The 26564-nt window shown below is 44.7% G+C and overlaps 3 protein-coding genes across 6 annotated transcripts; all 3 read left to right on the top strand.

The window, feature by feature from the left end:
• Positions 1 to 32: 32 nt before the first annotated feature.
• On the top strand, positions 33 to 8342 carry LOC129395317 (G antigen 2D). Of its 2 annotated transcripts, XM_055106495.2 has the most exons (5): positions 33 to 147; positions 1186 to 1274; positions 1741 to 1861; positions 4674 to 4799; positions 7256 to 8342. In XM_055106495.2, exons 2-5 carry the CDS (start codon positions 1194 to 1196, stop codon positions 7276 to 7278), a joined length of 351 nt encoding a protein of 116 aa, XP_054962470.1. In that variant the 5' UTR covers positions 33 to 147; positions 1186 to 1193; the 3' UTR covers positions 7279 to 8342. The 2 variants fall into 2 exon arrangements, with proteins under 2 accessions (XP_054962470.1, XP_063458012.1); XM_063601942.1 differs by lacking the exons at positions 33 to 147; positions 7256 to 8342 and having other exon boundaries at positions 1194 to 1274; positions 4674 to 5006.
• An 839-nt stretch (positions 8343 to 9181) lies between these two features.
• LOC129395318 (G antigen 4) lies at positions 9182 to 16903 on the top strand. Of its 2 annotated transcripts, XM_055106496.2 has the most exons (5): positions 9182 to 9672; positions 10713 to 10804; positions 11269 to 11389; positions 14205 to 14330; positions 16787 to 16903. In XM_055106496.2, the coding sequence occupies exons 2-5, from the start codon at positions 10721 to 10723 to the stop codon at positions 16807 to 16809; spliced, it is 354 nt and encodes a 117-aa protein (XP_054962471.1). In that variant the 5' UTR covers positions 9182 to 9672; positions 10713 to 10720; the 3' UTR covers positions 16810 to 16903. The 2 variants fall into 2 exon arrangements, with proteins under 2 accessions (XP_054962471.1, XP_063457618.1); XM_063601548.1 differs by lacking the exons at positions 9182 to 9672; positions 16787 to 16903 and having other exon boundaries at positions 10721 to 10804; positions 14205 to 14525.
• Positions 16904 to 18713: 1810 nt separating this feature from the next.
• Positions 18714 to 26429, top strand: LOC129395302 (G antigen 4). 2 transcript variants are annotated; one of them, XM_055106449.1, is made up of 5 exons: positions 18714 to 19204; positions 20245 to 20336; positions 20801 to 20921; positions 23737 to 23862; positions 26319 to 26429. In XM_055106449.1, exons 2-5 carry the CDS (start codon positions 20253 to 20255, stop codon positions 26339 to 26341), a joined length of 354 nt encoding a protein of 117 aa, XP_054962424.1. In that variant the 5' UTR covers positions 18714 to 19204; positions 20245 to 20252; the 3' UTR covers positions 26342 to 26429. The 2 variants fall into 2 exon arrangements, with proteins under 2 accessions (XP_054962424.1, XP_054962423.1); XM_055106448.2 differs by lacking the exons at positions 18714 to 19204; positions 26319 to 26429 and having other exon boundaries at positions 20253 to 20336; positions 23737 to 24071.
• The last annotated feature ends 135 nt before the right edge of the window (positions 26430 to 26564 follow it).

Below are 26564 nucleotides of genomic sequence, written 5' to 3' on the forward strand. Positions count from 1 at the left end.
CTCCCTGGGCTCCCGCCTCAGTGCGCATGTTCACTGGGCGTCTCCTGCCTGGCCCGTTCGCCCACGTGAAGAACGCCAGGGAGCTGTGAGGCAGTGCTGTGTGGTTCCTGCGGTCCGGACTCTTTTTCCTCTACTGAGATTCATCTGGTAGGTCTGCAGGCCAGTCATCCCGGGCGCTGAAGTGTGAGTGAGGGTGGAGAGGGCCTCGGGTGGGTCAGGCGGGTCCCGCTTCCTGGTCTGTGGCCTCTGAGGGAGAAGGGCCACGAGGTCGTCCTCCTTCCCTTCACAGGCTGCGAGGCCACCGGCGGCTTCATGGTCGTGAAGGGGCCTGGACGGGGAGGAAGGTGGGCCGTGGAGGGGAGGCGGTCAGGGGCTCAGGTGAAGATGGGGTGAGTGCTGTTGGGGGGATGGAAGTCCCGAGGTGCCGGGAACCCCCGACGACACAGGGCAGATTCCCTGAATGGGGCCCCCGGCGGGGGCGAGGCAGGCGGTGAAGAAGGGGCCTGGCAGCTGGGAAGGCTGCGGCCTGGTGAGCGCCCCCCCAGCGGTGTGGAGTGCGGAGCGCCCGAGTGAGAAGCACTGCAAGGTCTCACCTCCGCCATGGAAGGTCCGAAAACAGTGGGAAGGAGTGGGCGAGGCAGTGCGGTGCAACCAAACTTGTTGTGAGGGGGGTGAATGGCTCTAGGAAGTGGGAGTGTGCCCAAAGCAGCAATCACGAGAATTGTGATTCACTAGGGTTTTCGTGGGGAGTGCACTTGTGAAACTAAACCTCATCAGAAATGACCTCTGTCTGCGGGGCGCAGTGGCGCTCGCCTACGTAGTCCCAGTTACTCGGGACACTGAGGTGGGAGGATCCCTTGAGCGGGAGGTCGAGGCTGCAGTGAGCTGTGATCACGCCGCTGCACTCCAGCCTGAGCAACACAGCGAGACCGCGTGTCCAAAAGAAATTTAGAAAAAAATGTCCTCTGCCTTTTGCCACACGCCTTAAGATGATTGCTCTGCCAGCCTGGCCAGCAGAAGTGGCTTTGTAGGCACTCAGACAGCGTACACACGTATGCTTAACTCTGGGACTTATTTTGAGAGTATTTCCAAAGTAAAACGGCAAGTTAACATTTATCCATGGAAGTGATCGAATATAGCAGCCCTCTGGGGCTCACGTTCCTAATCACGGTTGTCTGTTTTCAGTGTGAAATATGAGTTGGCGATTAAGATCGACCTATCGGCCTAGACCAAGACGCTATGTAGAGCCTCCTGAAATGATTGGGCCTATGCGGGTGAGTGCTTAAACGTTAATTCGATGTTTTCTATTAGTAGAAATTAATTTTTGTGATAGCGTTGTTTCATTAGTGTGGAAATGCTGATAAAGGTCTTTCCTGCTCATAAAAAGTGATGATGGCATCTCATGAAGGAAACATTGATTCTGGAGGATTTTTTTTTTTCCTCTCGTGTTCTTCAGCTTTTGCCCATGACTTCTTTCTCAGGCTTTGTTTGTTAATGACAGATTGTACACATGTATTCCAACACAGAGTATAATAGCCTCCAAAGTCCTCGTGCGTCACTTCTCTCACAGAAACCTCCCTGTGGGTGGAGTAACCTTATTGGGCATAGAGCATAGAGTTGGAGAAATGTCTTTAGGCTTAGTTATGACCAGAAATAGCTATGTATTCTGTGTATATATGTAAAATTTTGTATCAATAACGAAACTTACTTTTTATTTGCACACCCACATGTATTCCCCAGCCCGAGCAGTTCAGTGATGAAGTGGAACCAGCAACACCTGAAGAAGGGGAACCAGCAACTCAACGTCAGGATCCTGCAGCTGCTCAGGAGGGAGAGGATGAGGGAGCATGTGCAGGTCAAGGTGAGGGAAAGGGAAGAAGAACGTCCGCTGGCGTGTGCGTGTGTGTGTGTTCGTGTGTGTGTGTGCACGTGTGTGTGTGTGTGCGTGTTAGGCATTGTCACATAGGAGGAACAGGAGGAAAGAAAACAATGGAAAGAATGCCTGAAATTGACTGGAAAAGCGAGGAGGCTATGTAGTTTGCAGCTTAGCTTAGGCAAATCCCTCACTATGATAAAAGTTCTCGACTTTATGAATGAGAGAATGGAGGTGCCAGGATTGTGCGTTATCCAAGAACCCTTGACTGGTGAATACAACATTGGTACTGTGTTCCAAGGTTTGTGTCTTCCTATCATCTATGTTGCTGTAAAGAAGGAAGTGATTTTGCTGAAAATGCTTAAAACTCAAAAGGCTTTACTGTAAGGTAGCTTAGTACTGACCCAGAATAGACCCAGTTCAGAGGAGCAGGAGCAGCTCCAAAAACCGAGTCGCTGAATGTTGGCCCCCGTTTCCTTTGATTGATATTTTTATATGGTACATTTGATAAAAGCTGGATAAATGAGGATACTGCCATACAGGTAGCTGGTTTAGTGATTTTTCTCAGCGGCTTTTAGGAGGTGATTAAATCCTTTTATTGTTAGAAAAGCAAAAACGGAATTATCCTGAGATTAACGTGAGATGGAAATAATTTCTCCGAGATAAAATGTTTTGAAAGGAAGCATTTATGTAACGGAGGTCATGGATTATTCCAGGGATGCACTGTTAAAAGTTCCTAGAATCTGACTGACAACAATGCCCATTAATTGCTGTCCGCCCACTCCCTTATTCTCAGTGCGGGACAGTATATTTTCTGTGATTCACAAACAATGTTATATTTGGTGCTTTGTTCTTCACGGGGTTCATTTATGGAATATTACCTTTAGGACCTTCGGACCTAAATATAACTTTATTTGAACAAAGTGAAGTTTCTCTTTACCCCAATAGGTAATGGGTGTCGTGACTGTAAGATTTTCCATTGTCCTCACATCCATCCAGCTAATCAATCCTTCAGAAACTGACATTGTAATTGTAACTGAAATCCTATCCACGTGGTAGACTTCAGATTTCTCAGCTGACGCACACTGCTGTTGGTACTCTACGGCTGAATATAAGCATTATACATGTCCTGTGGTTTATCCTTAGATTGTCATTTAGGAGAAAGGTCTAAAGCTGGGCTGAATGCCATGCACTCATAGTCCCAGCTACTTGGGAGGCTGAGGTGAGAGGATTGCTTGAGCCCTGGAGTTCAAGCCCAGCCTGGGAAACACAGTGAGACCTCATCGCTAATAAATAAATAAATGAATAAATAAATAAATAAATTCATTAAATAAATAAAGTTTTCATGGTATAGGAAAACACAGATGCAAAGTTTTTGTGCCTAGTGGCTGGTAATGTTGCAAACGTAACTCCTTAGTGAACTGTACCACTTAAAAATAGTTAAGATGGTAAATTTTAGGATATCTGTATTTTTTACCACAACTGGAAATTCCTTTCTTCCTAAAGTTCAGTGCAGTTATCATATATTCTTTTAAATTTTTACTGTATCTATCTTCAAGACATAACATTTATATAAAATTTGGAAGAATAGAACAATGAACTCGTATAGTTTACACCTGGATTCACCAATTGTTAAAAGCTTTCGCTTCATAGGTTTCACCTCTTCCCTCCCTCTCTTACCGTGCTGCCCACACACTCACACACACACACACACAAACGGATATATGTTTACTGTTATTAATGCTGAATTGTTTCGATAAAGTTTCAGGTATTATGGTCCTTTACCCTATGTACTTGAGGGTGTGTATATCGTCAGAGCAAAGAGAAAGTCATTTCTTGGATCATCACTGCACAAAGATCAAAATCAGGAAATTTAACAATGAGAAAATGGAGTCATTTAATACAGAGTGCATACTCAAATTTTGCCAGTTCCCCAGAAAATTTCTTTTTTCCTTTTTTTTTTCTTTGTTGAGACGGAGTCTCTCTCTGTGGGCCAGGTTGGAGTGCAGTAGTGCGATCTCGGCTCACTGCAACCTACACCTCCCAGGTTCTAGGGATTCTCATGCCTCAGCCTCCCGTGTAGCTGGGACTACAGGCGCCGGCCACTGCGGTCTTGAACTTCTGGCCTCACCTGCTCTGCCCACCTTGGCATCCCAAAATGTTTGGATTGCAGGCGTGAGACCCCACGCCCGGCCCAGATAATTTTATTGATAGGATTTCTTTTTCTGATCCAGAGTCCAGTTCAGAATCACACCTTGCATGTGCTTTTCAGGTGTTTTTAGTTTCCTTTAACCTGTAATGTTTCCTTAATTTTTCTTGTCATTCACGATACGGACATTTTTGGAGAGGATAGACCAGTTGGTTTGCAGAATATTCTGCAGTTTGGGCTTTTTCATGTATTTTTAAAAGAGTTTTCTCACTCAGCGTTTATTGGTGGCTACTCATGCCATGTAAGAGTCTGAGCGCTAGGAGTGTAAGTGCTGTGAGAGACGGGATTTGAGCCTTGAGTCATTTAATACGAGAAGGACAATCAGAAGTAGAATAACAGAGAAGTGCAAAGGAGGCAGCAAAGTTGTCTGAGGGCAGTCTTCGGAAAGGAAGAGGGTAATATTTGGAACACCTTGTTTTCCTGTTTTCTGCTAACGGACTCCTGAAATAATGTTCCTGGGATTCTTATCAACACATTTATTATTACGTTAGCTAAAGCTTTTATCTAATAATACCGAGAGCATGAATATTATTTTCTTATTCATACTTTATGCTTTACTGCTTAAATTGATATGTAGTTTTTATTTTTAAGGGCCGAAGCCTGAAGCTGATAGCCAGGAACAGGGTCACCCACAGACTGGGTGTGAGTGTGAAGATGGTCCTGATGGGCAGGAGATGGACCCGCCAAATCCAGAGGAGGTGAAAACGCCTGAAGAAGGTAGGCAATCCATTAGGCATGCACATTGTAGGGTGTCTGTTTCCACAGTATCATATTGTAATTCTTACTATGTTTTTGAGACGGAGTCTCGCTCCGAAGACCAGGCTGGAGTGCAGTGGTGCCACCTCGGCTCACTGGAAATTCTGTCTCCAGGGTTCAAGTGATTCTCCTGCCTGAGCCTCTGGCGGAGCCGTGGTTACAGGCATGCTCCGCCGCGCCCAGCTAATTTTTGTATTTTTAGTAGAGACAGGGTTTCGTTCTGTTGCACAGGTTGTTCCCGAACTCCTGACCTCAGGTGATCCACCTGCCTCGACCATCGAAATTGCCGGGATTACAGGCGAGAGCCACCGTGCCCGACCCAGCATTATATTTTTAATAACAGAGAGGTAACAATACTGCCTCTTTAGTAACAGAGTTCTTATATAAAGGTTATTTGAAACGTAGTTCAGGCCCCAGCACCCGACTGATAGACTGTCAGATAGGGAAACAAACTGAGTCAAAGCTATGTTGAATTAAAAGTTTTGAGTATAAATCCTTAAACCAGTAGCTCACAATTTTCAGATGCTTTTGTAAAGGTCTGCTTTTAATCAATACATAACACGTTTGTAACACCCATCACTTGGTGTGAAAAATGCTGAAGCACTCATGCGGGTTCTAATAGCAGCTCTTACAGCCTTGGCGAGATTCTGAGTGAGTCCTTTCCCTTCTAAACCTATCTTTGGTTCTTATGAAATTAGTGAGTTTAAGTCAGAGATTTTAAAACCATTTTCCATTCCGGTTCTTTCATACTCTGATCCTGTTGCATAGAATGCGTGGGACACAGAGATCATCTGCTTCGCATGGTTTGTTAATCACAAATCATGAAACCCTGGCCCGAGTCATCTGAAAATCTCTGAACTGAGATTTCATTGTCAGTAAGATAGTGAGCGGGCCCTCTGCTTCATCCTAGTTTTTCCGTGTGGAGAGCTGAACACGTAGTGTAAGATCTTGTGAAATTGTGAATTCTCCCTCTTCTTGGTTTGTTTGTTTGTTTGCGACAGAGTCTCAGTGTGTCACCCAGGCTGGAGTGCAGTGATGCAATTTCAGCTCACTGCAACCTCTGGCTCCCAGGCTAAAGCCGTCCTCCCACCTCGGCCTCCTGAGTGGCTGGAACTACATGCACAAGCCACCGTGCCTGAGTACATTTTTTTGTTTTCATTTTTGTAGAGATGAGGTCTCACTGTGTTGCCCAGGCAGGGTTTCTCTGGCTTTCAATGAACAACTGCTTCTTTTTTTTTTCTTTTATGTATTTATTTACTTTTTTATTATTATACTTTAAGTTTTAGGGTACATGTGCACATTGTGCAGCTTAGTTACATATGTATACATGTGCCATGCTGGTGCGCTGCACCCACTATCTCATCATCTAGCATTAGGTACATCTCCCAGTGCTATCCCTCCCCCCTCCCCCCACCCCACAACAGTCCCCAGGGTGTGATATTCCCCTTCCTCTGTCCATGTGATCTCATTGTTCAGTTCCCACCTATGAGTGAGAATATGCGGTGTTTGGTTTTTTGTTCTTGCGATAGTTTACTGAGAATGATGATTTCCAGTTTCATCCATGTCCCTACAAAGGACATGAACTCATCATTTTTTAGGGCTGCATAGTATTCCGTGGTGAATATGTGCCACATTTTCTTAATCCAGTCTATCGTTGTTGGACATTTGGGTTGGTTCCAAGTCTTTGCTATCGTGAATAATGCCGCAATAAGCATACGTGTGCATGTGTCTTTATAGCAGCATGATTTATAGTCCTTTGGGTATATACCCAGTAATGGGATGGCTGGGTCAAATGGTACAATTGCTTCTTAAATCTTTCCCCACGGAAACCTTGAGTGACTGAAATAAATATCAAATGGCGAGAGACCGTTTGGTTCCCATCATCTGTGGCATGTAGGTCAGTGGTGCTCAGCATGGGTGTGAGTAAGATGCCTGTGCTATGCATGCTCCCTGCCCCACTGTCAGTCTTCATGAGCCACTATTTCTAATAAGACTGTAGACACACATACGATATAATCATCTCTAATCATATCAAATGTTACATGTAAGTTTCAGCTTTAGAGACATGAATTGATAAGATTTAAAGTTGAAAGACCATGACTCTAGTACTTCCTGAGTAATCAACTGAAGTATGCTTTACACATGTGTTTTCCAAATTGCTGACTGTTAATTGTAAGTGCTTGTGACTTGAAAGGAAGCACTTGATGTTCAGGGAGGAAATTACTTTTAAATTCTGCAGGTGTACGCTCAAAGTTTATGCAGAGGTTCAATTGCGTGTAAGACACGGGATCACCCATAGGGTTCTGTTTTTAGTCCATTTAATAAAACCCAAAGTGTAGTGTGCTTTGTATGCCTTTAGGGTCATCTGAATAATCTGTTGCTAAGTCATGTTCCCAATCGTTGTGTTTCTGTTACAGGTGAAAAGCAATCACAGTGTTAAAAGAAGACACGTTGAAATGATGCAGGCTGCTCCTATGTTGGAAATTTGTTCATTAAAATTCTCCCAATAAAGCTTTACAGCCTTCTGCAAAGAAGTCTTGCGCATCTTTTGTGAATTTTATTTCTAGCTTTTTGATGCTGTGAAATATGTATCATTCTTTGAAATCGTGTATTGTAACTCTCTGAGCTGGTATGTAGAGACATCGTTCTTTTTTTTTTTCTTTCTTTCTTTGTTCTCTTTTGAGACGGAGTCTTGCTCTGTCGCCCAGGCTGGAGTGCAGTGGCGCGATCTCTGCTCACTGCAACCCCGCCTCCCGGATTCAAGCAATTGTCTGCCTCAGCCTCCCGAGTAGCTGGGATTATAGGCACCCACCAGCACGCCTGGCTAAGTTTTGTGTTTTTACTAGAGATGGGCTTTCGCCATCTTGGCCGGGGTGCTCTTGAACTCCTGACCTCGTGATTCACCTGCCTTGGCCTCCCAAAGTGCTGGGATTACAGGCATGAGCCTCCGCGCCCGGTGGAGACATAATTCTTACATATTGGTTTTCTATCCAGCGGCCTTGTGAAATATGCTTGTGAATTCTAAAGTTTACTTCTAGGTCGTTTTCAGTCTTCAATATACAGAAACATATCATCCTGGAATAAGAGCAGTTTTGTTTCCGCCATTTTTTTTTCTTTTCCCTTTTGTATTCTTTGTAGAGACGGGGTTTTGCCATGTTTCCCGGGCTGTTGTTGAACCTTTGAGTGCAAGTGATGCACCCACCTCACCTCCCACAGTGCTGGGATTACTGGCGTGGGCCACCGTGGCGGGCCCATCGTTGCCATTGTAAAGAGTTTTATTTCCTTTTCTGATTTTATGGCATTGCGCAGACCCACCCGTTACAATGGTGACAGTGGACATCCTTGTCTTATCCCTGATGAGAAACCGAAAAATTTCAACATTTCACCATCCTATTTACTCTCCTTTTTTTGTAGACGGACTTTATCAGAGTGAGTCATTCCATTCTGTTCCCAATTTGCTGAGAGTATTCATTTGAATACATGTTGATTTTCATCAAACAGTGCATCTATTTCGATTACCACAGCATTTTTTCCCATTCATGTGTTAATATAGTGAATTCGATGGATAAATTTGTACGTTTTTAGGTTCGATTATTAAAACTGGAGACAGCGTCTCACTCTGTCCCCGAGGCTGGAGTGCGGTGGTGTTATCAGAGCTCGCTGCAGCCTTGACCTCCTGGGCTCAAGCGGTCCTCCCACCTCAGCCTCCTGAGTAGCTGTGAGTATAGGTACATGCCACCATGCCCAGCTAATTTTTCGATGGTTTTTTGTTTGTTTTTTGTCGTGATGAGATTTTCTGATGTTGCTTAGGCTGGTCTCGAAGTCCTGAGCTCAGGTGATCTGGCCAGCTCAGCCTCCCAAAATACTAGGATTACAGGCGTGAGCCTTGGCCTGGTCTGGTTTTTCTTATATAGGGGTCTTATCTATATAAAGACTAAACTTAATCTGTGCCTTTGTGCGGGTGGGCTAAGAGCACGATGACTTTTATCATTCTATTGATTTAAAGAAAACTATCCTTGACTTACCAGTGTGTAAGTCCATGAAGGCATAATTCTGTTGAAAGCATATATTGTTAATGGGTGTTGGGAACCGTGCACTTTCCGCTGCTGTGGGAGCATGTCCTTGGAGGTACCTTTCATCTGTTTTCTCAACTCCAAACATCTTAGGACCATGGGTTGTGACTGGTAGGACTATGTATCTTGCTACTTTCAAGACGGAGTTTATTTTCACGTGGTGTCACTCTGGCTGTCCTGTTTCCCTAATACTGTCACTTCACCCTCTGCGATTCTGATGCTAACAAATGATAGATATCGTTTTAGCATTTTCTTACGGGTCCTAGCGATTCTATTCATTTTTCTTTCAGTCTCTTTCTCTGACTTGTTCACATTGAACAATTTCCTTTTGGGATAGGTTGCTATTTCTGTTTTCGCAGGTGGTTTACCTGTCTTCCCAGCCAGTCACAGTGGTCCTTGTCCCCATGGTGGGGCCGGGGCAAGAGAGGGCCCTGGGTTGGGGGTGGGGTTCAGTTGAAGATGGGGTGAGTTTTGAGGGGAGCACTACTTGAGTCCCAGAGGCATAGGAAACAGCAGAGGGAGGTGGGATTCCCTTATCCTCAATGAGGATGGGCATCGAGGGTTTGGGCGTGGCGCTGGGAACGGCAGCCCTCCCCAGCCCACAGCCGCGCATGCTCCCTGGGCTCCCGCCTCCGTGCGCATGTTCACTGGGCGTCTTCTGCCCGGCCCCTTCGCCCCCGCGAAGAACGCCGGGGAGCTGTGAGGCAGTGCTGTGTGGTTCCTGCCGTCCGGACTCTTTTTCCTCTACTGAGATTCATCTGGTAGGTCTGCAGGCCAGTCATCCCGGGGGCTGAAGTGTGAGTGAGGGTGGAGAGGGCCTCGGGTGGGTCAGGCGGGTCCCGCTTCCTGGTCTGTGGCCTCTGAGGGAGAAGAGGCACGAGGTCGTCCTCCTTCCCTTCACAGGCTGCGAGGCCACCGGCGGCTTCGTGGTCGTGAAGGGGCCTGGACGGGGAGGAAGGTGGGCCGTGGAGGGGAGGCGGTCAGGGGCTCAGGTGAAGATGGGGTGAGTGCTGTTGGGGGGATGGAAGTCCCGAGGTGCCGGGAACCCCAGACGACACAGGGCAGATTCCCTGAATGGGGCCCCCGGTGGCGGCGAGGCGGGTGGTGAAGAAGGGGCCTGGCAGCTGGGAAGGCTGCGGCCTGGTGAGCGCCCCCCCAGCGGTGTGGAGTGCGGAGCGCCCGAGTGAGAAGCACAGCAAGGTCTCACCTCCGCCATGGAAGGTCCAAAAACAGTGGGAAGGAGTGGGCGAGGCAGTGTGGTCCAACCAAACTTGTTGTGAGGCGGGGTGAATGGCTCTAGGAAGTGGGAGTGTGCCCAAAGCAGCAATCACGAGAATTGTGATTCACTAGGGTTTTCGTGGGGAGTGCACTTGTGAAACTAAACCTCATCAGAAATGACCTCTGTCTGCGGGGCGCAGTGGTGCTCGCCTACGTAGTCCCAGTTACTCGGGACACTGAGGTGGGAGGATCCCTTGAGCGGGAGGTCGAGGCTGCAGTGAGCTGTGATCACGCCGCTGCACTCCAGCCTGAGCAACACAGCGAGACCGCGTGTCCGAAAGAAATTTAGAAAAAAATGTCCTCTGCCTTTTGCCACACGCCTTAAGATGATTGCTCTGCCAGCCTGGCCAGCAGAAGTGGCTTTGTAGGCACTCAGACAGCGTACACACGTATGCTTAACTCTGGGACTTATTTTGAGAGTATTTTCAAAAGTAAAACGGCAAGTTAACATTTATCCATGGAAGCGATCGAATATAGCAGCCCTCTGGAGCGCACGTTCTCAATCACGGTTGTCTGTTTTCAGTGTGAAATATGAATTGGCGAGGAAGATCGACCTATTATTGGCCTGGACGAAGACGCTATTTACAGCCTCCTGAAATGATTGGGCCTATGCGGGTGAGTGCTTAAACGTTAATTCGATGTTTTCTATTAGTAGAAATTAATTTTTGTGATAGCGTTGTTGCATTAGTGTGGAAATGCTGATAAAGGTCTTTCCTGCTCATAAAAAATGATGATGGCATCTCATGAAGGAAACATTGATTCTGGAGGATTTTTTTTTCCTCTCGTGTTCTTCAGCTTTTGCCCATGACTTCTTTCTCAGGCTTTGTTTGTTAATGACAGATTGTACACATGTATTCCAACACAGAGTATAATAGCCTCCAAAGTCCTCGTGCGTCACTTTTCTCACAGTAACCTCCCTGTGGGTGGAGTAACCTTATTGGGCATAGAGCATAGAGTTGGAGAAATGTCTTTAGGCTTAGTTATGACCAGAAATAGCTATGTATTCTGTGTATATATGTAAAATTTTGTATCAATAACGAAACTTATTGTTTATTTGCACACCCACACGTATTCCCCAGCCCGAGCAGTTCAGTGATGAAGTGGAACCAGAAACACCTGAAGAAGGGGAACCAGCAACTCAACGTCAGGATCCTGCAGCTGCTCAGGAGGGAGAGGATGAGGGAGCATGTGCAGGTCAAGGTGAGGGAAAGGGAAGAAGAACGTCTGCTGGTGTGTGCGTGTGTGTGTGTTCGTGTCTGTGTTTGCACGTGTGTGTGTGTGTGTGTTAGGCATTGTCACATAGGAGGAACAGGAGGAAAGAAAACAATGGAAAGAATGCCTGAAATTGACTGGAAAAGCGAGGAGGCTATGTAGTTTGCAGCTTAGCTTAGGCAAATCCCTCACTATGATAAAAGTTCTCGACTTTATGAATGAGAGAATGGAGGTGCCAGGATTGTGTGTTATCCAAGAACCCTTGACTGGTGAATACAACATTTGTACTGTGTTCCAAGGTTTGTGTCTTCCTATCATCTATGTTGCTGTAAAGAAGGAAGTGATTTTGCTGAAAATGCTTAAAACTCAAAAGGCTTTACTGTAAGGTAGCTTAGTACTGACCCAAGAATAGACCCAGTTCAGAGGAGCAGGAGCAGCTCCAAAAACCGAGTCGCTGAATGTTGTCGTTCGTTTCCTTTGATTGATATTTTTATATGGTACGTTTGATAAAAGCTGGATAAATGAGGATACTGCCATACGGGTAGCTGGCTTAGTGATTTTTCTCAGCGGCTTTTAGGAGGTGATTCAATCCTTTTATGGTTAGAAAAGCAAAAACGGAATTATCCTGAGATGAACGTGAGATGGAAATAATTTCTCGGAGATAAAATGTTTTGAAAGGAAGCATTTATGTAACGGAGGTCGTGGATTATTCCAGGGATGCACTGTTAAAAGTTCCTAGAATCTGACTGACAACAATGCCCATTAATTGCTGTCCGCCCACTCCCTTATTCTCAGTGGGGGACAGTATATTTTCTGTGATTCACAAACAATGTTATATTTGGTGCTTTGTTCTTCACGGGGTTCATTTATGGAATATTACCTTTAGGACCTTCGGACCTAAATATAACTTTATTTGAACAAAGTGAAGTTTCTCTTTACCCCAATAGGTAATGGGTGTCGTGACTGTAAGATTTTCCATAGTCCTCACATCCAACCAGCCAATCAATCCTTCAGAAACTGACATTGTAATTGTAACTGAAATCCTATCCACGTGGTAGACTTCAGATTTCTCAGCTGACGCACACTGCTGTTGGTACTCTACGGCTGAATATAAGCATTATACATGTCCTGTGTTTTATCCTTAGATTGTCATTTAGGAGAAAGGTCTAAAGCTGGGCTGAATGCCATGCACTCATAGTCCCAGCTACTTGGGAGGCTGAGGTGAGAGGATTGCTTGAGCCCTGGAGTTCAAGCCCAGCCTGGGAAACACAGTGAGACCTCATCGCTAATAAATAAATAAATGAATACATAAATACATAAAGAAATTCATTAAATAAATAAAGGTTTCAAGGTATAGGAAAACACAGATGCAAAGTTTTTGTGCCTAGTGGCTGGTAATGTTGCAAACGTAACTCCTTAGTGAACTGTACCACTTAAAAATAGTTAAGATGGTAAATTTTACGATATCTGTATGTTTTACCACAATCGGAAATTCCTTTCTTCCTAAAGTTCAGTGCAGTTATCATATATTCTTTTAAATTTTCACTGTATCTATCTTCAAGACATTACATTTATATAAAATTTGGAAGAATAGAACAACGAACTCGTATACTTTACACCTGGATTCACCAATTGTTAAAAGCTTTCGCTTCATAGGTTTCACCTCTTCCCTCCCTCTCTTACCGTGCTGCCCACACACTCACACACACACACACACAAACGGATATATGTTTACTGTTATTAATGCTGAATTGTTTTGATAAAGTTTCAGGTATTATGGTCCTTTACCCTATGTACTTGAGGGTGTGTATATCGTCAGAAGAAAGAGAAAGTCATTTCTTGGATCATCACTGCACAAAGATCAAAATCAGGAAATTTAACAATGAGAAAATGGAGTCATTTAATACAGAGTGCATACTCAAATTTTGCCAGTTCCCCAGAAAATTTCTTTTTTCCTTTTTTTTTTCTTTGTTGAGACGGAGTCTCTCTCTGTGGGCCAGGTTGGAGTGCAGTAGTGCGATCTCGGCTCACTGCAACCTACACCTCCCAGGTTCTAGGGATTCTCATGCCTCAGCCTCCCGTGTAGCTGGGACTACAGGCGCCGGCCACTGCGGTCTTGAACTTCTGGCCTCACCTGCTCTGCCCACCTTGGCATCCCAAAATGTTTGGATTGCAGGCGTGAGACCCCACGCCCGGCCCAGATAATTTTATTGATAGGATTTCTTTTTCTGATCCAGAGTCCAGTTCAGAATCACACCTTGCATGTGCTTTTCAGGTGTTTTTAGTTTCCTTTAACCTGTAATGTTTCCTTAATTTTGCTTGTCATTCACGATACGGACATTTTTGGAGAGGATAGACCAGTTGGTTTGCAGAATATTCTGCAGTTTGGGCTTTTTCATGTATTTTTAAAAGAGTTTTCTCACTCAGCGTTTATTGGTGGCTACTCATGCCATGTAAGAGTCTGAGCGCTAGGAGTGTAAGTGCTGTGAGAGACGGGATTTGAGCCTTGAGTCATTTAATACGAGAAGGACAATCAGAAGTAGAATAACAGAGAAGTGCAAAGGAGGCAGCAAAGTTGTCTGAGGGCAGTCTTCGGAAAGGAAGAGGGTAATATTTGGAACACCTTGTTTTCCTGTTTTCTGCTAACGGACTCCTGAAATAATGTTCCTGGGATTCTTATCAACACATTTATTATTACGTTAGCTAAAGCTTTTATCTAATAATACCGAGAGCATGAATATTATTTTCTTATTCATACTTTATGCTTTACTGCTTAAATTGATATGTAGTTTTTATTTTTAAGGGCCGAAGCCTGAAGCTGATAGCCAGGAACAGGGTCACCCACAGACTGGGTGTGAGTGTGAAGATGGTCCTGATGGGCAGGAGATGGACCCGCCAAATCCAGAGGAGGTGAAAACGCCTGAAGAAGGTAGGCAATCCATTAGGCATGCACATTGTAGGGTGTCTGTTTCCACAGTATCATATTGTAATTCTTACTATGTTTTTGAGACGGAGTCTCGCTCCGAAGACCAGGCTGGAGTGCAGTGGTGCCACCTCGGCTCACTGGAAATTCTGTCTCCAGGGTTCAAGTGATTCTCCTGCCTGAGCCTCTGGCGGAGCCGGGCTTACAGGCATGCTCTGCCGCGCCCAGCTAATTTTTGTATTTTTAGTAGAGACAGGGTTTCGTTCTGTTGCACAGGTTGTTCCCGAACTCCTGACCTCAGGTGATCCACCTGCCTCGACCATCGAAATTGCCGGGATTACAGGCGAGAGCCACCGTGCCCGACCCAGCATTATATTTTTAATAACAGAGAGGTAACAATACTGCCTCTTTAGTAACAGAGTTCTTATATAAAGGTTATTTGAAACGTAGTTCAGGCCCCAGCACCCGACTGATAGACTGTCAGATAGGGAAACAAACTGAGTCAAAGCTATGTTGAATTAAAAGTTTTGAGTATAAATCCTTAAACCAGTAGCTCACAATTTTCAGATGCTTTTGTAAAGGTCTGCTTTTAATCAATACATAACACGTTTGTAACACCCATCACTTGGTGTGAAAAATGCTGAAGCACTCATGCGGGTTCTAATAGCAGCTCTTACAGCCTTGGCGAGATTCTGAGTGAGTCCTTTCCCTTCTAAACCTATCTTTGGTTCTTATGAAAATAGTGAGTTTAAGTCAGAGATTTTAAAACCATTTTCCATTCCGGTTCTTTCATACTCTGATCCTGTTGCATAGAATGCGTGGGACACAGAGATCATCTGCTTCGCATGGTTTGTTAATCACAAATCATGAAACCCTGGCCCGAGTCATCTGAAAATCTCTGAACTGAGATTTCATTGTCAGTAAGAAAGTGAGCGGGCCCTCTGCTTCATCCTAGTTTTTCCGTGTGGAGAGCTGAACACGTAGTGTAAGATCTTGTGAAATTGTGAATTCTCCCTCTTCTTGGTTTGTTTGTTTGTTTGCGACAGAGTCTCAGTGTGTCACCCAGGCTGGAGTGCAGTGATGCAATTTCAGCTCACTGCAACCTCTGGCTCCCAGGCTAAAGCCGTCCTCCCACCTCGGCCTCCTGAGTGGCTGGAACTACATGCACAAGCCACCGTGCCTGAGTACATTTTTTTGTTTTCATTTTTGTAGAGATGAGGTCTCACTGTGTTGCCCAGGCAGGGTTTCTCTGGCTTTCAATGAACAACTGCTTCTTTTTTTTTTCTTTTATTTATTTATTTACTTTTTTATTATTATACTTTAAGTTTTAGGGTACATGTGCACATTGTGCAGCTTAGTTACATATGTATACATGTGCCATGCTGGTGCGCTGCACCCACTATCTCATCATCTAGCATTAGGTACATCTCCCAGTGCTATCCCTCCCCCCTCCCCCCACCCCACAACAGTCCCCAGGGTGTGATATTCCCCTTCCTCTGTCCATGTGATCTCATTGTTCAGTTCCCACCTATGAGTGAGAATATGCGGTGTTTGGTTTTTTGTTCTTGCGATAGTTTACTGAGAATGATGATTTCCAGTTTCATCCATGTCCCTACAAAGGACATGAACTCATCATTTTTTAGGGCTGCATAGTATTCCGTGGTGAATATGTGCCACATTTTCTTAATCCAGTCTATCGTTGTTGGACATTTGGGTTGGTTCCAAGTCTTTGCTATCGTGAATAATGCCGCAATAAGCATACGTGTGCATGTGTCTTTATAGCAGCATGATTTATAGTCCTTTGGGTATATACCCAGTAATGGGATGGCTGGGTCAAATGGTACAATTGCTTCTTAAATCTTTCCCCACGGAAACCTTGAGTGACTGAAATAAATATCAAATGGCGAGAGACCGTTTGGTTCCCATCATCTGTGGCATGTAGGTCAGTGGTGCTCAGCATGGGTGTGAGTAAGATGCCTGTGCTATGCATGCTCCCTGCCCCACTGTCAGTCTTCATGAGCCACTATTTCTAATAAGACTGTAGACACACATACGATATAATCATCTCTAATCATATCAAATGTTACATGTAAGTTTCAGCTTTAGAGACATGAATTGATAAGATTTAAAGTTGAAAGACCGTGACTCTAGTACTTCCTGAGTAATCAACTGAAGTATGCTTTACACATGTGTTTTCCAAATTGCTGACTGTTAATTGTAAGTGCTTGTGACTTGAAAGGAAGCACTTGATGTTCAGGGAGGAAATTACTTTTAAATTCTGCAGGTGTACGCTCAAAGTTTATGCAGAGGTTCAATTGCGTGTAAGACACGGGATCACCCATAGGGTTCTGTTTTTAGTCCATTTAATAAAACCCAAAGTGTAGTGTGCTTTGTATGCCTTTAGGGTCATCTGAATAATCTGTTGCTAAGTCATGTTCCCAATCGTTGTGTTTCTGTTACAGGTGAAAAGCAATCACAGTGTTAAAAGAAGACACGTTGAAATGATGCAGGCTGCTCCTATGTTGGAAATTTGTTCATTAAAATTCTCCCAATAAAGCTTTACAGCCTTCTGCAAAGAAGTCTTGCGCATCTTTTGTGAATTTTATTTCTAGCTTTTTGATGCTGTGAAATATGTATCATTCTTTGAAATCGTGTATTGTAACTCTCTGAGCTGGTATGTAGAGACATCGTTCTTTTTTTTTTTTCTTTCTTTCTTTGTTCTCTTTTGAGACGGAGTCTTGCTCTGTCGCCCAGGCTGGAGTGCAGTGGCGCGATCTCTGCTCACTGCAACCCCGCCTCCCGGATTCAAGCAATTGTCTGCCTCAGCCTCCCGAGTAGCTGGGATTATAGGCACCCACCAGCACGCCTGGCTAAGTTTTGTGTTTTTACTAGAGATGGGCTTTCGCCATCTTGGCCGGGGTGCTCTTGAACTCCTGACCTCGTGATTCACCTGCCTTGGCCTCCCAAAGTGCTGGGATTACAGGCATGAGCCTCCGCGCCCGGTGGAGACATAATTCTTACATATTGGTTTTCTATCCAGCGGCCTTGTGAAATATGCTTGTGAATTCTAAAGTTTACTTCTAGGTCGTTTTCAGTCTTCAATATACAGAAACATATCATCCTGGAATAAGAGCAGTTTTGTTTCCGCCATTTTTTTTTCTTTTCCCTTTTGTATTCTTTGTAGAGACGGGGTTTTGCCATGTTTCCCGGGCTGTTGTTGAACCTTTGAGTGCAAGTGATGCACCCACCTCACCTCCCACAGTGCTGGGATTACTGGCGTGGGCCACCGTGGCGGGCCCGTCGTTGCCATTGTAAAGAGTTTTATTTCCTTTTCTGATTTTATGGCATTGCGCAGACCCACCCGTTACAATGGTGACAGTGGACATCCTTGTCTTATCCCTGATGAGAAACCGAAAAATTTCAACATTTCACCATCCTATTTACTCTCCTTTTTTTGTAGACGGACTTTATCAGAGTGAGTCATTCCATTCTGTTCCCAATTTGCTGAGAGTATTCATTTGAATACATGTTGATTTTCATCAAACAGTGCATCTATTTCGATTACCACAGCATTTTTTCCCATTCATGTGTTAATATAGTGAATTCGATGGATAAATTTGTACGTTTTTAGGTTCGATTATTAAAACTGGAGACAGCGTCTCACTCTGTCCCCGAGGCTGGAGTGTGGTGGTGTTATCAGAGCTCGCTGCAGCCTTGACCTCCTGGGCTCAAGCGCTCCTCCCACCTCAGCCTCCTGAGTAGCTGTGAGTATAGGTACATGCCACCATGCCCAGCTAATTTTTCGATGGTTTTTTGTTTGTTTTTTGTCGTGATGAGATTTTCTGATGTTGCTTAGGCTGGTCTCGAAGTCCTGAGCTCAGGTGATCTGGCCAGCTCAGCCTCCCAAAATACTAGGATTACAGGCGTGAGCCTTGGCCTGGTCTGGTTTTTCTTATATAGGGGTCTTATCTATATAAAGACTAAACTTAATCTGTGCCTTTGTGCGGGTGGGCTAAGAGCACGATGACTTTTATCATTCTATTGATTTAAAGAAAACTATCCTTGACTTACCAGTGTGTAAGTCCATGAAGGCATAATTCTGTTGAAAGCATATATTGTTAATGGGTGTTGGGAACCGTGCACTTTCCGCTGCTGTGGGAGCATGTCCTTGGAGGTACCTTTCATCTGTTTTCTCAACTCCAAACATCTTAGGACCATGGGTTGTGACTGGTAGGACTATGTATCTTGCTACTTTCAAGACGGAGTTTATTTTCACGTGGTGTCACTCTGGCTGTCCTGTTTCCCTAATACTGTCACTTCACCCTCTGCGATTCTGATGCTAACAAATGATAGATATCGTTTTAGCATTTTCTTACGGGTCCTAGCGATTCTATTCATTTTTCTTTCAGTCTCTTTCTCTGACTTGTTCACATTGAACAATTTCCTTTTGGGATAGGTTGCTATTTCTGTTTTCGCAGGTGGTTTACCTGTCTTCCCAGCCAGTCACAGTGGTCCTTGTCCCCATGGTGGGGCCGGGGCAAGAGAGGGCCCTGGGTTGGGGGTGGGGTTCAGTTGAAGATGGGGTGAGTTTTGAGGGGAGCACTACTTGAGTCCCAGAGGCATAGGAAACAGCAGAGGGAGGTGGGATTCCCTTATCCTCAATGAGGATGGGCATCGAGGGTTTGGGCGTGGCGCTGGGAACGGCAGCCCTCCCCAGCCCACAGCCGCGCATGCTCCCTGGGCTCCCGCCTCCGTGCGCATGTTCACTGGGCGTCTTCTGCCCGGCCCCTTCGCCCCCGCGAAGAACGCCGGGGAGCTGTGAGGCAGTGCTGTGTGGTTCCTGCCGTCCGGACTCTTTTTCCTCTACTGAGATTCATCTGGTAGGTCTGCAGGCCAGTCATCCCGGGGGCTGAAGTGTGAGTGAGGGTGGAGAGGGCCTCGGGTGGGTCAGGCGGGTCCCGCTTCCTGGTCTGTGGCCTCTGAGGGAGAAGGGGCACGAGGTCGTCCTCCTTCCCTTCACAGGCTGCGAGGCCACCGGCGGCTTCGTGGTCGTGAAGGGGCCTGGACGGGGAGGAAGGTGGGCCGTGGAGGGGAGGCGGTCAGGGGCTCAGGTGAAGATGGGGTGAGTGCTGTTGGGGGGATGGAAGTCCCGAGGTGCCGGGAACCCCAGACGACACAGGGCAGATTCCCTGAATGGGGCCCCCGGCGGCGGCGAGGCGGGTGGTGAAGAAGGGGCCTGGCAGCTGGGAAGGCTGCGGCCTGGTGAGCGCCCCCCCAGCGGTGTGGAGTGCGGAGCGCCCGAGTGAGAAGCACTGCAAGGTCTCACCTCCGCCATGGAAGGTCCAAAAACAGTGGGAAGGAGTGGGCGAGGCAGTGTGGTCCAACCAAACTTGTTGTGAGGCGGGGTGAATGGCTCTAGGAAGTGGGAGTGTGCCCAAAGCAGCAATCACGAGAATTGTGATTCACTAGGGTTTTCGTGGGGAGTGCACTTGTGAAACTAAACCTCATCAGAAATGACCTCTGTCTGCGGGGCGCAGTGGTGCTCGCCTACGTAGTCCCAGTTACTCGGGACACTGAGGTGGGAGGATCCCTTGAGCGGGAGGTCGAGGCTGCAGTGAGCTGTGATCACGCCGCTGCACTCCAGCCTGAGCAACACAGCGAGACCGCGTGTCCGAAAGAAATTTAGAAAAAAATGTCCTCTGCCTTTTGCCACACGCCTTAAGATGATTGCTCTGCCAGCCTGGCCAGCAGAAGTGGCTTTGTAGGCACTCAGACAGCGTACACACGTATGCTTAACTCTGGGACTTATTTTGAGAGTATTTTCAAAAGTAAAACGGCAAGTTAACATTTATCCATGGAAGCGATCGAATATAGCAGCCCTCTGGAGCGCACGTTCTCAATCACGGTTGTCTGTTTTCAGTGTGAAATATGAATTGGCGAGGAAGATCGACCTATTATTGGCCTGGACGAAGACGCTATTTACAGCCTCCTGAAATGATTGGGCCTATGCGGGTGAGTGCTTAAACGTTAATTTGATGTTTTCTATTAGTAGAAATTAATTTTTGTGATAGCGTTGTTGCATTAGTGTGGAAATGCTGATAAAGGTCTTTCCTGCTCATAAAAAATGATGATGGCATCTCATGAAGGAAACATTGATTCTGGAGGATTTTTTTTTCCTCTCGTGTTCTTCAGCTTTTGCCCATGACTTCTTTCTCAGGCTTTGTTTGTTAATGACAGATTGTACACATGTATTCCAACACAGAGTATAATAGCCTCCAAAGTCCTCGTGCGTCACTTTTCTCACAGTAACCTCCCTGTGGGTGGAGTAACCTTATTGGGCATAGAGCATAGAGTTGGAGAAATGTCTTTAGGCTTAGTTATGACCAGAAATAGCTATGTATTCTGTGTATATATGTAAAATTTTGTATCAATAACGAAACTTATTGTTTATTTGCACACCCACACGTATTCCCCAGCCCGAGCAGTTCAGTGATGAAGTGGAACCAGAAACACCTGAAGAAGGGGAACCAGCAACTCAACGTCAGGATCCTGCAGCTGCTCAGGAGGGAGAGGATGAGGGAGCATGTGCAGGTCAAGGTGAGGGAAAGGGAAGAAGAACGTCTGCTGGTGTGTGCGTGTGTGTGTGTTCGTGTCTGTGTTTGCACGTGTGTGTGTGTGTGTGTTAGGCATTGTCACATAGGAGGAACAGGAGGAAAGAAAACAATGGAAAGAATGCCTGAAATTGACTGGAAAAGCGAGGAGGCTATGTAGTTTGCAGCTTAGCTTAGGCAAATCCCTCACTATGATAAAAGTTCTCGACTTTATGAATGAGAGAATGGAGGTGCCAGGATTGTGTGTTATCCAAGAACCCTTGACTGGTGAATACAACATTTGTACTGTGTTCCAAGGTTTGTGTCTTCCTATCATCTATGTTGCTGTAAAGAAGGAAGTGATTTTGCTGAAAATGCTTAAAACTCAAAAGGCTTTACTGTAAGGTAGCTTAGTACTGACCCAAGAATAGACCCAGTTCAGAGGAGCAGGAGCAGCTCCAAAAACCGAGTCGCTGAATGTTGTCGTTCGTTTCCTTTGATTGATATTTTTATATGGTACGTTTGATAAAAGCTGGATAAATGAGGATACTGCCATACGGGTAGCTGGCTTAGTGATTTTTCTCAGCGGCTTTTAGGAGGTGATTCAATCCTTTTATGGTTAGAAAAGCAAAAACGGAATTATCCTGAGATGAACGTGAGATGGAAATAATTTCTCGGAGATAAAATGTTTTGAAAGGAAGCATTTATGTAACGGAGGTCGTGGATTATTCCAGGGATGCACTGTTAAAAGTTCCTAGAATCTGACTGACAACAATGCCCATTAATTGCTGTCCGCCCACTCCCTTATTCTCAGTGGGGGACAGTATATTTTCTGTGATTCACAAACAATGTTATATTTGGTGCTTTGTTCTTCACGGGGTTCATTTATGGAATATTACCTTTAGGACCTTCGGACCTAAATATAACTTTATTTGAACAAAGTGAAGTTTCTCTTTACCCCAATAGGTAATGGGTGTCGTGACTGTAAGATTTTCCATAGTCCTCACATCCAACCAGCCAATCAATCCTTCAGAAACTGACATTGTAATTGTAACTGAAATCCTATCCACGTGGTAGACTTCAGATTTCTCAGCTGACGCACACTGCTGTTGGTACTCTACGGCTGAATATAAGCATTATACATGTCCTGTGTTTTATCCTTAGATTGTCATTTAGGAGAAAGGTCTAAAGCTGGGCTGAATGCCATGCACTCATAGTCCCAGCTACTTGGGAGGCTGAGGTGAGAGGATTGCTTGAGCCCTGGAGTTCAAGCCCAGCCTGGGAAACACAGTGAGACCTCATCGCTAATAAATAAATAAATGAATACATAAATACATAAAGAAATTCATTAAATAAATAAAGGTTTCAAGGTATAGGAAAACACAGATGCAAAGTTTTTGTGCCTAGTGGCTGGTAATGTTGCAAACGTAACTCCTTAGTGAACTGTACCACTTAAAAATAGTTAAGATGGTAAATTTTACGATATCTGTATGTTTTACCACAATCGGAAATTCCTTTCTTCCTAAAGTTCAGTGCAGTTATCATATATTCTTTTAAATTTTTACTGTATCTATCTTCAAGACATTACATTTATATAAAATTTGGAAGAATAGAACAACGAACTCGTATACTTTACACCTGGATTCACCAATTGTTAAAAGCTTTCGCTTCATAGGTTTCACCTCTTCCCTCCCTCTCTTACCGTGCTGCCCACACACTCACACACACACACACACAAACGGATATATGTTTACTGTTATTAATGCTGAATTGTTTTGATAAAGTTTCAGGTATTATGGTCCTTTACCCTATGTACTTGAGGGTGTGTATATCGTCAGAAGAAAGAGAAAGTCATTTCTTGGATCATCACTGCACAAAGATCAAAATCAGGAAATTTAACAATGAGAAAATGGAGTCATTTAATACAGAGTGCATACTCAAATTTTGCCAGTTCCCCAGAAAATTTCTTTTTTCCTTTTTTTTTTCTTTGTTGAGACGGAGTCTCTCTCTGTGGGCCAGGTTGGAGTGCAGTAGTGCGATCTCGGCTCACTGCAACCTACACCTCCCAGGTTCTAGGGATTCTCATGCCTCAGCCTCCCGTGTAGCTGGGACTACAGGCGCCGGCCACTGCGGTCTTGAACTTCTGGCCTCACCTGCTCTGCCCACCTTGGCATCCCAAAATGTTTGGATTGCAGGCGTGAGACCCCACGCCCGGCCCAGATAATTTTATTGATAGGATTTCTTTTTCTGATCCAGAGTCCAGTTCAGAATCACACCTTGCATGTGCTTTTCAGGTGTTTTTAGTTTCCTTTAACCTGTAATGTTTCCTTAATTTTTCTTGTCATTCACGATACGGACATTTTTGGAGAGGATAGACCAGTTGGTTTGCAGAATATTCTGCAGTTTGGGCTTTTTCATGTATTTTTAAAAGAGTTTTCTCACTCAGCGTTTATTGGTGGCTACTCATGCCATGTAAGAGTCTGAGCGCTAGGAGTGTAAGTGCTGTGAGAGACGGGATTTGAGCCTTGAGTCATTTAATACGAGAAGGACAATCAGAAGTAGAATAACAGAGAAGTGCAAAGGAGGCAGCAAAGTTGTCTGAGGGCAGTCTTCGGAAAGGAAGAGGGTAATATTTGGAACACCTTGTTTTCCTGTTTTCTGCTAACGGACTCCTGAAATAATGTTCCTGGGATTCTTATCAACACATTTATTATTACGTTAGCTAAAGCTTTTATCTAATAATACCGAGAGCATGAATATTATTTTCTTATTCATACTTTATGCTTTACTGCTTAAATTGATATGTAGTTTTTATTTTTAAGGGCCGAAGCCTGAAGCTGATAGCCAGGAACAGGGTCACCCACAGACTGGGTGTGAGTGTGAAGATGGTCCTGATGGGCAGGAGATGGACCCGCCAAATCCAGAGGAGGTGAAAACGCCTGAAGAAGGTAGGCAATCCATTAGGCATGCACATTGTAGGGTGTCTGTTTCCACAGTATCATATTGTAATTCTTACTATGTTTTTGAGACGGAGTCTCGCTCCGAAGACCAGGCTGGAGTGCAGTGGTGCCACCTCGGCTCACTGGAAATTCTGTCTCCAGGGTTCAAGTGATTCTCCTGCCTGAGCCTCTGGCGGAGCCGGGCTTACAGGCATGCTCCGCCGCGCCCAGCTAATTTTTGTATTTTTAGTAGAGACAGGGTTTCGTTCTGTTGCACAGGTTGTTCCCGAACTCCTGACCTCAGGTGATCCGCCTGCCTCGACCATCGAAATTGCCGGGATTACAGGCGAGAGCCACCGTGCCCGACCCAGCATTATATTTTTAATAACAGAGAGGTAACAATACTGCCTCTTTAGTAACAGAGTTCTTATATAAAGGTTATTTGAAACGTAGTTCAGGCCCCAGCACCCGACTGATAGACTGTCAGATAGGGAAACAAACTGAGTCAAAGCTATGTTGAATTAAAAGTTTTGAGTATAAATCCTTAAACCAGTAGCTCACAATTTTCAGATGCTTTTGTAAAGGTCTGCTTTTAATCAATACATAACACGTTTGTAACACCCATCACTTGGTGTGAAAAATGCTGAAGCACTCATGCGGGTTCTAATAGCAGCTCTTACAGCCTTGGCGAGATTCTGAGTGAGTCCTTTCCCTTCTAAACCTATCTTTGGTTCTTATGAAAATAGTGAGTTTAAGTCAGAGATTTTAAAACCATTTTCCATTCCGGTTCTTTCATACTCTGATCCTGTTGCATAGAATGCGTGGGACACAGAGATCATCTGCTTCGCATGGTTTGTTAATCACAAATCATGAAACCCTGGCCCGAGTCATCTGAAAATCTCTGAACTGAGATTTCATTGTCAGTAAGAAAGTGAGCGGGCCCTCTGCTTCATCCTAGTTTTTCCGTGTGGAGAGCTGAACACGTAGTGTAAGATCTTGTGAAATTGTGAATTCTCCCTCTTCTTGGTTTGTTTGTTTGTTTGCGACAGAGTCTCAGTGTGTCACCCAGGCTGGAGTGCAGTGATGCAATTTCAGCTCACTGCAACCTCTGGCTCCCAGGCTAAAGCCGTCCTCCCACCTCGGCCTCCTGAGTGGCTGGAACTACATGCACAAGCCACCGTGCCTGAGTACATTTTTTTGTTTTCATTTTTGTAGAGATGAGGTCTCACTGTGTTGCCCAGGCAGGGTTTCTCTGGCTTTCAATGAACAACTGCTTCTTTTTTTTTTCTTTTATTTATTTATTTACTTTTTTATTATTATACTTTAAGTTTTAGGGTACATGTGCACATTGTGCAGCTTAGTTACATATGTATACATGTGCCATGCTGGTGCGCTGCACCCACTATCTCATCATCTAGCATTAGGTACATCTCCCAGTGCTATCCCTCCCCCCTCCCCCCACCCCACAACAGTCCCCAGGGTGTGATATTCCCCTTCCTCTGTCCATGTGATCTCATTGTTCAGTTCCCACCTATGAGTGAGAATATGCGGTGTTTGGTTTTTTGTTCTTGCGATAGTTTACTGAGAATGATGATTTCCAGTTTCATCCATGTCCCTACAAAGGACATGAACTCATCATTTTTTAGGGCTGCATAGTATTCCGTGGTGAATATGTGCCACATTTTCTTAATCCAGTCTATCGTTGTTGGACATTTGGGTTGGTTCCAAGTCTTTGCTATCGTGAATAATGCCGCAATAAGCATACGTGTGCATGTGTCTTTATAGCAGCATGATTTATAGTCCTTTGGGTATATACCCAGTAATGGGATGGCTGGGTCAAATGGTACAATTGCTTCTTAAATCTTTCCCCACGGAAACCTTGAGTGACTGAAATAAATATCAAATGGCGAGAGACCGTTTGGTTCCCATCATCTGTGGCATGTAGGTCAGTGGTGCTCAGCATGGGTGTGAGTAAGATGCCTGTGCTATGCATGCTCCCTGCCCCACTGTCAGTCTTCATGAGCCACTATTTCTAATAAGACTGTAGACACACATACGATATAATCATCTCTAATCATATCAAATGTTACATGTAAGTTTCAGCTTTAGAGACATGAATTGATAAGATTTAAAGTTGAAAGACCGTGACTCTAGTACTTCCTGAGTAATCAACTGAAGTATGCTTTACACATGTGTTTTCCAAATTGCTGACTGTTAATTGTAAGTGCTTGTGACTTGAAAGGAAGCACTTGATGTTCAGGGAGGAAATTACTTTTAAATTCTGCAGGTGTACGCTCAAAGTTTATGCAGAGGTTCAATTGCGTGTAAGACACGGGATCACCCATAGGGTTCTGTTTTTAGTCCATTTAATAAAACCCAAAGTGTAGTGTGCTTTGTATACCTTTAGGGTCATCTGAATAATCTGTTGCTAAGTCATGTTCCCAATCGTTGTGTTTCTGTTACAGGTGAAAAGCAATCACAGTGTTAAAAGAAGACACGTTGAAATGATGCAGGCTGCTCCTATGTTGGAAATTTGTTCATTAAAATTCTCCCAATAAAGCTTTACAGCCTTCTGCAAAGAAGTCTTGCGCATCTTTTGTGAATTTTATTTCTAGCTTTTTGATGCTGTGAAATATGTATCATTCTTTGAAATCGTGTATTGTAACTCTCTGAGCTGGTATGTAGAGACATCGTTCTTTTTTTTTTTTCTT

Source organism: Pan paniscus, chromosome X, assembly GCF_029289425.2.
Source record: "Pan paniscus chromosome X, NHGRI_mPanPan1-v2.0_pri, whole genome shotgun sequence".
NCBI lineage: Eukaryota > Metazoa > Chordata > Mammalia > Primates > Hominidae > Pan > Pan paniscus.